Genomic DNA, 12737 nt, shown 5'->3' with positions numbered 1-12737 from the left:
TCATAGATTTAGAATTCAAATCAGTAACTGCACCCATGGTTTAAGGCCTGGTCGATGTATCTTACCCATAAGAATAACTCTTTATAATAAAGCCTTACCTACGCTATATTTGATTGGTCTCACCACAATAGTTTTAGCTATGGAGTTTGGGCTTCTGTCGATCAGACGAAAGAAAAAGGAGGTGTTTAGCATACACCATGTTTAAACCATATCATTGGCCCATATGTAACTGTATCTTGAAAACTGTCGTAAGTCTAAGTTCGGAAACATCCCTTAGTTCTTCATGTTTCAATTGAATTTATGAAAGGTTTCTAGAAAAGAGATTCCACCTGTACTTTAAAAAGTTGTTTGAGCTTCATTATAATTATAAGCGTATTTCGACCTGTAACATAGATATAACCCATGCCAATTCTGCATAAATTGCAAGGGACTGATAAATGCACAATTAACTGATTACAGGTATATCATTATTGGAGTAGTAAATCGAACTAAGCCTTAAGTACTTTGCATTTAAACAAAAATTCTGTCTAGACACTCCTGTAAACAAAGCAATTTCAGTGAGTTTTAAGCATTACCCAGTATGGGATGTTCTCTTCCATTTATTTTCAGATATTTAGATGATAGTTGTGAACATAGTAGATTTATTTTGTTTATATGATTTTGTTAAATTCTTCTTTGTTTCCTTTATGCGAATCAGACAAAGAAAATCCGCACAGACTTGGTATGTAATTTGGTAGAGATGCCCTCCTAAATGCTTGTGGATTATTTGTTGAGAAAATATTTTTTTTAAGAACCACCCTTATCTTGTTTCTAAGTTCAGTAAAAATCTTTGGTTGTTCTTTTCTGTAGTTTCTCTAGCTCATCTTGAAGTGGATGTTCATGTGTACATCTTTGCTATTAAAGTCTGATAATATTCTTTTCCTATTGTATTGAAAAATAACCACCCTGTGCCAACTGTTCCCCATTATTAGATTAAGACCTCCCCTCTCCCTTGTTGGTTTGGAATGTCTTCTACCCTAACAATTTGTGGAAAAAATGTTTGGATTTAGTACCTGGTGCCATTTCTTCCTCACCCTTCCTTTTCTTTCTTTCTTTCTCTTTCTTTTCCTCTCTCCTTTCTTTGCTCGCTCCCCCTTATTTATCTCTGTCTGTTTGTCTCTCTCTCTCTCTCTCTCTCTCTCTCTTATATGACTATCTCTGCTCCCTAAAATTGTAATATATCCTTGATTGAGACAGCTTGAGTAGCCTTAGGACTTCCCTTAGTCATGTGTATGCTTTTTCTCCAGGAAAGCCTTTGTCTTGAATCTTTACTCAAAACCATCTCTTCTCTTACCTTGCCATTTTTCAAAGAAATTAACTTTAAACAAAAAAAATGCATCAAAAGGAGAATCTGTGTTCTATCTTGCAACTGATAATTATTGTCTGTGAAGTTGTCAAGACTAGCAAAAATGAATTTCTAAAGCCATTTTCAAGAAATTCAATTTACATATTAAGGGGGAAAAATTGTTGAGGAGATGGGCATGTACCAGTGCTTGCTTGAGTAATTTTCTTCTGAACTTCAATATTAATTTAGGATGACATGTTGCAAGTGTCCTATGTGTGTAGTGTCTTTGCTCCCTTTTAACTTGAGAGATAACATATAATACTCCTAAGTACTCTGTGATAACAACTGATGTAGGTGTGCAAGACCAAAGGGTTGTTTTCTTGTAATGCCTTATAATGAAACTAACATTAACCAATAGAGGATTGTACCTGAAAATGTTGTTTTATCATGAGACTTTCATACATTGGTGTGTCGGTTCAGTCTCTCCCACAGTTCTCTTGGCCGAGCTCTAATAAGCGCCCTAGACGTCGTGTAAGTTCTCCAGGACTCTGTGTGATCATAAAGTCCAATCATGGCTATTCTAGTCTCTACCAAAGACTTTGGCATGGAGATCTTTCTTATATATACGTAACTTATTACTGCATGGTGAACTAACAAAAACACTATATCGGCACATATTTCACTAACAGATATAGATGTGAATATATTTACTTCTTCAAAACAATACTTATATACATTAAAGTAAGAAAAATTGCTGTGAAAATGGTTGAAGCATATTTTGCCTATGTTGATGATATACATATTAACAAAGTAAACTGGAGTCCAGTACATGTATTATATACTGAAGAAAAGCAATTGCTTTTGATGTATGATCAAAGGTTAATATGACTGAATCTATTTGGAGCCAATGGTTGTGAAAATAAATTGGAATGAAATATGCATGGTTTAATCTTGTTCCACTTGTATTGAAAGATACCTGTGTGAGACGTTTTAATTCTGGTCATGATTTCTGGTAAAATCAAGTGTAAATCTGTAAGGGATGCCAACTCAAGATTATTGCTAAGATCTGACCTGGCTGGCAGCTCCAGCAGAGCAATTTACATGTACACCTCCCTAAGATAGTGAATAACTCAAAATGAACTTGTGATATAGCATGATATCAATTTGATGACTAGGCTTTGTATTATGAAGAGTGGAGATCAGTCTAGATCACCTGCAGCTTTATATAAGATAGGGTTCAGAAATCGAATATAGCATCATGTTTTCACATCATCTAATAGCTTGAGAACAGTATATCAAAAGATGATTATTTGTTTAAGGGATATATATCCTTTGAGTTATATATGTTTATCTCTTCTAATATTGCAAATATATACTATAATAATCTATCAATTATTTCTTCTTACAAAAATATATTGAATATATGATATCATGTATAATGTATATTTGTTTGAATTGATGACTAATTATGTGGATTTATTTTATGTTATAATTATTGTTCATGACAATGAACTTCTCATATTATCTCTAACCTTTTTCCAAATGTAATCTCTTCAACTAACAAATATTTTGGTCATATATCCCTTTGTTCACTATTCTGTCAAACTGTCCTTAATCCATAATAGAAAGGCTTTTGCTTTTTATTACCAATACCCAGGCTTCAATTTTTGTCTCGCCTGCGTAGCAAAAAGCGAGACATAGGCGCCGCTTTTCCGGTGACGGCGGCGGTGGCGGCGTCAACATCAAAAACTTAACCTAAGGTTAAGTTTTTGAAATTTTGATATAATTTTAAAAGTATAAGTTTTTAGTCAATGAAACTTTGACTATAGGGTAATCAAGTATCCCCAATCATGTGAGTAGAATTTCAGATCACAAAGTCAAGGTCAAAGGTCATTTCAGGTCAACAGACTTGGACTATGTTGTAGCATCATCATCGAAAACTTAACCTAAGGTTAAGTTTTTGAATTTTTGATATAATTTTGAAAGTATAAGTTCTTAGTCAATGAAACTTGGACTATAAGGATTATCAAGTCGCCCCAATTATGTGAGTAGAATTTCAGGTCACTAAGTTAAGGTCAAAGGTCATTTAAGGTCAACAAATTTAGACTTTGTTGTGGCATCAACATCAAGATTTTCAAAATGCTTCTTCTTCGTTATTTTTCAACTGATTTTGATTCTGATTGTTTCATATGATAGAGCTAGGAAAGGGATTTATAATTTCTACACAGAATCGTGAATTTCATTATCTATGCTAATTTATGCAAATTTATTCGAAATCACAAAAAGTCTTCTTCTCCTTCATTTCTCGACCAATTTTGATTTGGTTTGCTTTATATTGTACAGCTAACTTTGGTACACTAAACTTCTACACAGAATTTTGAAATTGTTCTCCATTAATTTATTATGGTAATTTATGCAAATTTATTCAAAAAATAACTAAAATTGCTTCTTTTCCCTCATTTCTTGACCGATTTTGATTTGGTTTGCCTTATCTGGTAGAGCTAAATTTGGCACACTAAACTTCTACACAGATTTGTGAGATTTTGCTCCATTGATTATTTATGGTACTTTATGCAAATAAAATGGAATTACTTCCCTTCCAGGGCATCAAATTTTTAATTTTTTTGACCAGTTCAAAAGTGTACTACATAAAATTTACGATATTTGTTGTTGCAAGATGCGGATGAGCGCTACGTCATTGACGTTCTGGTTTATCATATTGAATTGTGTTATGCAGGCGAGACCGCCGAGAGCGTTTCCCTTGTTTGTCATTCAAGGTAGAACAGATGAATTTCTTTGCAGTGTCACTATGAAGTATGAACATGATGGACAAAGAAAGAGGACAAAATATACAGTTCCTCATTCTACCCTCAACAATTGCTGCGGTAGACAAAGGAACATCCCTTCACTGCTATTATGTAAAAATGTGTAGAACAGGTGTCACATGCATATTCACCGATTCTACACATTTTTACAAAATAGCAGTGAAGGGATGTTCCTTTATCTAGCACAGCAATTGTTGAAGGTAGAATGAGGAACTGTATATTTTGTCCTCTTTCTTTGTCCGTCATGTTCATAGTGTGTGTGAATATTGATTAATATAAATCTATCCAAACATATAATCTATTGAGAACTAGAAGGCTATATACTCTGTGTTTAATATATGATTAATGCCCCTCTGGCTCTGAGCAAGTTTTATCACAAGTGTAAGTCTTTCTTTATTTTCAAACATCTAGTATAGAAAAACTATCACTTAACGTAGTCATATCTAAAACTATGAATCAGATTTCATTCAAGTTTCAACAATGGATACTTGACAAAAAGCTTCTGTTTGCCATCTTAAAAAAATGAAATGATCAATTTAATTACAAAATTTCCATGGTAAACTTCCAATCCAACAGTGTCTCGACAGGTTTTAAAGCAAAATTTGGCAAGTCAAAATGAAAGATGATCCAAGTCTTGAATATATATTTGTGTTTACACACATTTTACATTCAAAACACTTCAAAATATTAGATTAAATTCTGAAATGTATCACTATGGTGTGTCTGTTCATTCCAGATTTGTGTGAATACCCTGAATTCAACCTTGTTGTGATGTATACCGACTTAGTGTAACAATAATAAATAATAATATTTAATTTTTATATAGCGCTTAATACAAATGTCTCTAAGTGCTTTACAAATAAACTATTACCCCGGTCATTTGATTCAGTGTATGTACCACATTGATTTCTCTGTACTTGGAGAGCTGTCATCAGAGAGCTGTCATCGTGGCTGTATATGTGTTGCCATAAATACTGCAGTGAGAAGATGTAATATATAAAAGCAGTGACTCATCTCGGGGCTTTTACATAGAGGCACGTACGTACCCACCCCCAGAATGTTCAACAAAATTTGGTATACCTCGAGTACACAAAAGGAGAAATGTAAATAAAATTGTGTTTGTGTGCACCCTCTCCCCTGGCAAGAAACTTTTGCATTACAAAGATTTTTTAGTCTTTTAGGCTTTACACCCTTCCCCTTCCCCTCCCCCTCCCTCCCCCACCCCTGCAAGGGAATGCTTAGAGAGTCCAGGACCTACTGCTGTACAGGAAGAGTTGTGTAGTATTCCTAACCATTCGCTTGCTAAAGCCATGATCTTCATCTTATTCTTTCTTGTATCTCCATGGTAACAGAATCCCGGCATGGAGTTGGCTGATGATTATGTTGAGTTCATCCGTGATAATCTGGACGAGATCAGAGAGAAGGTTCATGATGATGAGTTCCTCCAGAACCTGTTTGAGGTATGTACATACTTGTCCTAGTATCCCGTCTCTGGTAGTTCATCTTTCAATTATTTCTAGCCATTCTCATTCATGTCTCCCCTTCTTTTACTTGCCTCCCTTCCTTACCTCACCATCCAGGCTCCCTGAAAACCTAGCTTTCTTTTCACTTTCTTCTCCTCCTTCCTGTGTTTTCATGTTTGTGTGTGTCTCTCTCCATCTCTCTCTCTTTCTCTTCTTCTTCTGCTTCTTTTTCTTCTTTTTCTTCTTCTTCTCTTCTCTCTCTCTCTCTCTCTCTCTCCTCTCTCTGTTTCTCATGTGTTCCGTTCCTCTTGTCATTATTTCTCTTTTAAATTGAAGAAATGGTAATGATACTGATTCAATACATGTACTTCACCTTTCATATATTTCATTGATTGATTTTTCTCATGTTCGTTGCAGGAATGGTACACTTCCAATATGAATCTACTGTGTGACTGGATGTCAGATCGGATGGAGCTACAGCTTCACATATATCAACTCAATACACTGCTCAGAATTACTGGGGTAAGCTAGTACAACTCATTTTCAGAAACATATGAGGTGATGGGGGAGGAGATGCAGGGGCTACGGCCGGGTCAGGGTCAGGACTAGGGTGAGAATCCGGTGTAGTTGAGGTCTTGGGCTAGGACTAGGGCAAGGTTAGGATTAGGTTTAGGGATAGGGTTAAGATTTTGCTTGTGTGGTAGGATATACTGTAGTCATTTCCCAAATAGCGTGATATCATGATCTTTATAAGATTTTTGTAATAATTAACATATTTTTTTATTTTGTGTGTGCAAAATATTTGAGTTCGTAAGTGTCTACTGCAAGGTTATAAACACATAGACCTGAGTGGAATACGCTATCTTGGGTTAGCCTTTAGTTTGCCATACAAAATGGCATGCTGTTGTCACATTTATGGCCATCAAAGATGTTTGTCATCATAGATGTATATATGTTTGTCATTCATGTTATGCAGAAGATTCACAAGAATTCGGAGCTCTACATTGTCTGCTTCAAGGTCTTGAAGAGCAAGACCCTTTGTAGGAAACATTATCTTGGCATAATATTTGCTACACAAAGTGGCATGATTTAATCACATTTATGGCCTTAAAAAGATGCTTGTAAACATTCATATCTTCATATTTGTCATTTGTGTTGAGCAGAAGATGTACAAGGACTTTGAGCTCCATGGTGTCCCCCCAAAGGTCCTGATCAGCAAGACCTACGACAACGTGAAGCATAGGCTGCAGGTGGAAGAAGCAACGGCATCGGTCACCAACCAGATGGTGATTCACAACGGATCCATGAGCCAAGATGATGAGGATGACGATGACAACTAAACAAAAGCTGATCCTTAGAGTGATGATTACCACAGATAGAATTCTCCCCTTGTTCCCCTTCCCCTATAGTTCTGTTTGACAAGGGATCAGACCACATTTTAGTTTCCGCAGACACAAGAAATGATCCTACAGGTGATAATGATGATGATGACTCCTGATGGTGAATCATGTGTAGAACTTTCCCTGTGTTCCCCAATGCTGTTAGACAACAACAGAAGAGACCTCAATTAGCTGCCAATGAAGAGGAGAGTCCTGAGAATGAACCAGATAGATAGTCCTTTCAGTCAGTAAAAGAGACTTTTAATTTGTGTAGAGATTACCATAATGTAGGCTTACTCTCTTTCTTATTAAGCAGATGGATTAGGGAATCTTCATGCTGCCAATGGCATTAACAGAGTAGCAAAGAAGACTGGTGTTCTGGGTTTTTTTCCCTTGTCCATATCCTGAAAGAGATACAACGCTTCTCATTCTTGTTTATGATACAGCTACATGTAGCTCTTACGTTGATGTTAGAATGATTTCAGAACTAGGAGTAGGGGATAGGTTACAATATTTAAATAGGAGGACAATTGCCTTGTGTTTCATGGTAGACTTACATTATTTTGGTATGTTTGCAATGACCTTCCAAATTACAAAACTTCTGTTCATAAAGAAGATTACCGAAGGGTCTTTTAGACAGATCTTCAAAGTTCAATTAAAAATGAAGAGGGTTCTTCATTGACTCTGTTTGAAGAAGTGCAATTGGCCTTATAATAATAATAATAATTATAATGATTGGAGTTACTGTAACTTTGCAGACTTCAAATTGTTGCAAGCTAGGTCCAGAGAAAGAAAGACACAAGGTAATGAATAATGAAGGAAAAAAAGACCGCATAAACTTTGGAAGAAAATTATGTTCAAAGTAACAAATTTTATTCCTTAGTTGGCCAAATACCCAAAATCCTATTCCACAACTCTTTGGATTTTGAAGAAAATTTGAAGATAATCTATACTTTCATACCTTTTATACCTCTCTCTCAATTATGTTTGCATGGCTACTGTATGATACCCACAGTGGAATGTGAATCAAAATAATTGGTAGTGATTCAAAAGTTATGCAGGAAAAAAATATCTAGTAAAACATGAAAGTGTGGTATCTACGTATTATAAGTAATGTCAACCAACCCAAGTGCAAGTCTGTTCCATTTTCCCTTTGAACATTCCCCGGGGAGTCGCACCAAGAGTGTTCTCCATATCAGATGAGGATCACAGAGGATTTAGTTGCCACAATCATTCTAGTCATCCTATACTACATTCCAATCTTATGTAAATAAATCTTCCTAAATTATTACCATTTTCATCATGGGCATGTATAATAGAATGGTCTACATGGTATGATATCATGATCATGTACCCAGTCAAAATAGTATTTTTCAATTTATATATATGATAGTAAAATATTTAGCAGGAAATAGTTTGGGATTTATTAATATTGAATGAGTGGGGATAGTATCCAGCCATATATCTTGAGTAGAGTATAAGAACTGTATGATTTTTGGTTAATTTTTATGTTTGTCATACCTAGGAACATATAACAGGAAGATGGCGTTTTTTGTTTGGGTTTTAGCAGTTTTTATGCTATGAGGTCAAGTTTTTTATGAAGTAGCATTTATGTTTCCTCACATAGCATCGTGTGATTTTTCAACCATTGTGTAAAGGACATTACCTCCTACAATGCTGATGAAAGTGTAAAGAGCATTCCTATTAACCAAGTGTCTTATAGGTATGTTGGATTGTTGTTTCATCCTTGGCTTGTTCTAAATGTTCCCAGTAATAGATTTCACATCAAATATTATCAGGCCTAGGTGGTTCCTTGTTTTCTATGTTTATATATACATCCCATCTTCTGAAATGCAATTGAATCAAGTTAAAAGGCAAAGTTTTGTTTTTCATCTTTTGATTTCAACTTGTATAAAATTGGCTGAAAATTACGTTTTTTTCTATATTTGGACTTATTGTACTACAAATGGTTGTGTAGTGAAAAAGACAACTTTTTAAATTGTTTTGTGGACCATTAATTTGTCATTGTTGATTGATGGATTCAAAAGTTCACCATGATTAGGTTATAAGAAGCAAATACCCTTTGATTGGGAGTTCTATGTCAACCATCAACTCAACTTTTAATTTTGTTGCAGTCATTCTCTCATAAGCAAAATATGGTATAAAACGGAGCTTTGATTGAGCCAGTGGCTGGTTAAGCGTTTAAGCTAGGCACCTCCAGATACATGTATGGTCAATACAACACATACAATGGGCCAAACATTTAAGGTGACCAAGCAATGCAAATATCATTGATGTTTCAAGATGTAAAAATAGTGGTTTTAGTTCCTTTCTTACCATGGGTTTATCATCATTCACTAGAAAGTGAGAGATAATTAAAAAAATTGAGATGGAAAAAATCTATATTTACCTTCATGTATTAAATGTTGTGATAAATGACTTGATATTATATTCAAAGAAGATTTAAAATGGGAATTAACGCAGACTAGAAAAAATGCATTATTGACTTTTGACTTTTCAACAAAAATAATTCTGATTGTGTGAACCCAAAGCAAACAAATTAAATTTGCCTAAAATTCTTAATTAAATGAATGTGTAATTAGACTTCAAAAACAAAATCCATGGCTTTCTTTTTAGTCCCTACATCATACATCTTCTGTATACTGTGTTGAAAATATACCCCAAAACAGATGAAATTACTGATAAACTAACCAGGTTAACTGTTATGACTATATATGTGTAGTAATAAAATGGTTTTCAAACAGCGCTGTCATTTCTCTTTTCTTTACAATGTATAATAATATATATATAATATACATATATTACTTGTGGGTGTATATCTTGTCTTATATTGTCATCCTGTAATTGTATTATTTTTATAATGTGTGTTCTGCAAATCTATACTTTGTGTTGAAATGTTGCAGTCTATGAAATATGCAAAGCGTCTTCTCTGGTCATTTTTTTAGTTAGCAATTTTGTACATTCCCAAAGGAAAATAAAAACAAACATCAGTTGTATGTCATTATTTGTATGAATCCAACAAAGTAAAATCTATTATGTTGATAATGAAGTGAGTTTATGCAAAATGTATGGTAAAGAGAGAGAAAACTTCTTCATTGCGATTGTCAAGCAACTTTAATACTACTTTGATATGTTTTCTGTCACGTTTTTTCCACATGATCCTCAAAGTGTAGTTTTGGAAGTAGTAACCATATGAATCTCGCAGACAAATTCAAGTTTTTGGTTAATAATGGACTGCATGAGAAACAGGAAGATGATAATCCACATTTGATTTTTGTTTCCAACCTTATCAAGACCATGATTTTCAAATGTATGACACCAATGGATCAAAGGAAACACTGATAGAACTATGCAGCCTAGGAAAGGTTGGCTTGTCAAAGATCTCTCATGAAATCATGGACATGAATGATATATGAAGAAATGTTACGATGTGCTGCAACACTTGATGTGATCCAAAATGTACCTATTGTATATATTAGTTTTGCAATTTTAAAAGTTGCTACATGTTGCTAAGAAAGGAGATGATAACAAGTGATATTAAAAGTAGAAAATTCAGATACTTTGGGAAAATATCTGTATGAGACATTTAAAGATGGCTTGCCATATTTTATGTCCAGATTGAAAATAAAACACTGACATGAAGGGATGTTGGTATTCATATACAGGATTATTCTCTATATCTCTTTGTCACATTTGCAATCTTTCCTCCAGTTCCTCTTTCTCACTTGTCTTCTTTATTTATTTTAAAAAAAACAGTTTTCCCCCTTTCTTTTTCCCCTTTTCTCCTCTTTTTCTCTCTTTTTCTCTCCTTTTCTATCTCCTTCAATTTAGTTTTTTTCTTCTCTTATACCTATCCCTTTCTCTCTTTCCCTTTTTTCATCCTACCCGCCTTCTCTCTCTCTCTCTCTCTCTCTCCCACACATGCACACATTATATTTTCAACAATCTAAAGTAAATATAAGTGTTGCCAATTTGATGAGTGAAGGCTGATTCACATGGAGATCATGCTATCATACATGATATCTGAGTTTGATAGTTTGTCACTATTGCCCGTTTTCTAAACCCGAAGGTTGGCTAAAGCTGGGTCCATTGTCAAGTTTAATATACCAAAGCAACAACTACTACTCAGTCCAATTTGTTTGAATTGACACAAAACTCAAACATGGCATTAGGTTCTATTCTCATTAGAATATTTTTCTGGTGGATCTTGGAGTAAATTGGTATAGTTTCATTCTGTTTTGCTCAATACTCTTCAAACATTATGCTAGCCATCATGCACTGAGAGAGTGCCAGTCTTGTGTTTAACTCTTTACCCACTATGGCCAACCTTCAGGACATGCAATGGACTCCTTTAGTTGACATTTGTCACACACACACACACACACACATATATTGTCTATGAAACATTACACCAACCAGTGGGGCAGTCCAGGAATTAGGACCCGACAAAGAGTTAATGCAAGAGTAAGCTAAAGCTCTTTACTTGTATCGGTTTTCTGTGGGATAATATGATAATGCAACCTGCATGAAATGGAAAAATATAATGTGTATACTACATCATTTCTGAAGATAAATACAGAGTATATATATATTTATCATACGTATATATTTAGTTATTTTGGAGGTAGTTTTAATCACTTTACTTTAGCATTGCACAATCATGAGTTTTGTTAGATTTGTTTGAATGTCAAAAATGCTGTAACATTCCAGATATTGTACATTTTTGTTTCCCTCATCAGAAATTATTGACATATATTAGAAACTGAGATCATTATAGGTTATTGTTGATACTGTTATTTATTCACTTTTCCAGAGACTTGTTACTATCTTAATGCATACATCGGATTTGTTCCAATATTCCTTTATTATTACTACGACTCAAATGATTTGTGGACCATGCGACCACTTTTTCCTTGTATATGAATATGTTATGATATATAACAACTATAGTTAAGTCTTTCATTATGTGAACAAATACATCCGATGACGACAATTATATATATTCTTCGTTCTCTGAATTAAGTCGTGAACCTTAAATCATCCTTTATAAGTATTGATGTTTAATGTTGTCTCATAATCATGATGTTTTCTTTGAAATTAAAAATTGAATTGATATTGAAATTTTGGAATACCACCAAAAAATATACCAGAAGACTTTTCCACTGAAAGACTAATGTCTACTTATCAACATCTACTTATCCATGCTATCAACTAACATTATTTATGTATTTGTAGGATTCGATTGAATTGATATGCAATTTAAATTTACAAGATTTACAATATTTGTAAATTAAAGCAAAAAACTGTTATTGTAATTGTAAACACGCTATTGTTTGATTTTTACTGCCAGTTAATTGGTTCCTGCATGAATGATTCTTGCACTTCCAATATGAAATATTAAATAACAAATGATTACATCACTAATTTAGACACCTGATCTGAGGAATAAAGATATTTATACAATATTGAATGACCTTGAGTGGGACACAAGGGTATATCATACGAGCTGATCAGAGTATAATATTAATTGTATGATATTTACTACAACCTCAATTTCCCCATCCCATCCTTATGCTTTTTATTCAACGTCAAGATCAGGGAGTAAAACATTTTTGTCATCACCAGGCAATTTTCAAGGGCTGTGTGCATACGTCCATTGTTTTGGCCTTTGTGTATTAAAACGCGTACTCACTGGGTTACCCAAGCCATGAGATATGGAGAAATA

At 34.2% G+C, this 12737-nt stretch overlaps 1 protein-coding gene across 10 annotated transcripts in view; it reads left to right on the top strand.

Annotated features, from left to right (window-relative positions):
* The window catches only part of LOC591807 (calcium-dependent secretion activator 1), a 73898-nt gene extending 63141 nt beyond the window's left edge, over positions 1-10757 (top strand). For 7 of the 10 annotated variants that reach the window (XM_030973633.1, XM_030973640.1, XM_030973639.1 and 4 more), the window contains 4 exons: positions 1805-1855; positions 5502-5609; positions 6030-6134; positions 6776-10757. In XM_030973633.1, coding sequence (XP_030829493.1) covers positions 1805-1855; positions 5502-5609; positions 6030-6134; positions 6776-6952 — 441 coding nt within the window. In that variant the 3' untranslated portion in view covers positions 6953-10757. Of the gene's footprint in view, positions 1-697; positions 722-1804; positions 1856-5501; positions 5610-6029; positions 6135-6775 lie in introns of all 10 variants that reach the window. The other 3 variants (XM_030973641.1, XM_030973638.1, XM_030973636.1) reach the window with 2 other exon arrangements.
* Positions 10758-12737: the final 1980 nt, after the last annotated feature.

Source organism: Strongylocentrotus purpuratus, unplaced genomic scaffold, assembly GCF_000002235.5.
Source record: "Strongylocentrotus purpuratus isolate Spur 01 unplaced genomic scaffold, Spur_5.0 spur5_scaffold_6, whole genome shotgun sequence".
Lineage (NCBI taxonomy): Eukaryota > Metazoa > Echinodermata > Echinoidea > Camarodonta > Strongylocentrotidae > Strongylocentrotus > Strongylocentrotus purpuratus.
This window is presented reverse-complemented; position numbering and strand designations above follow the sequence as displayed.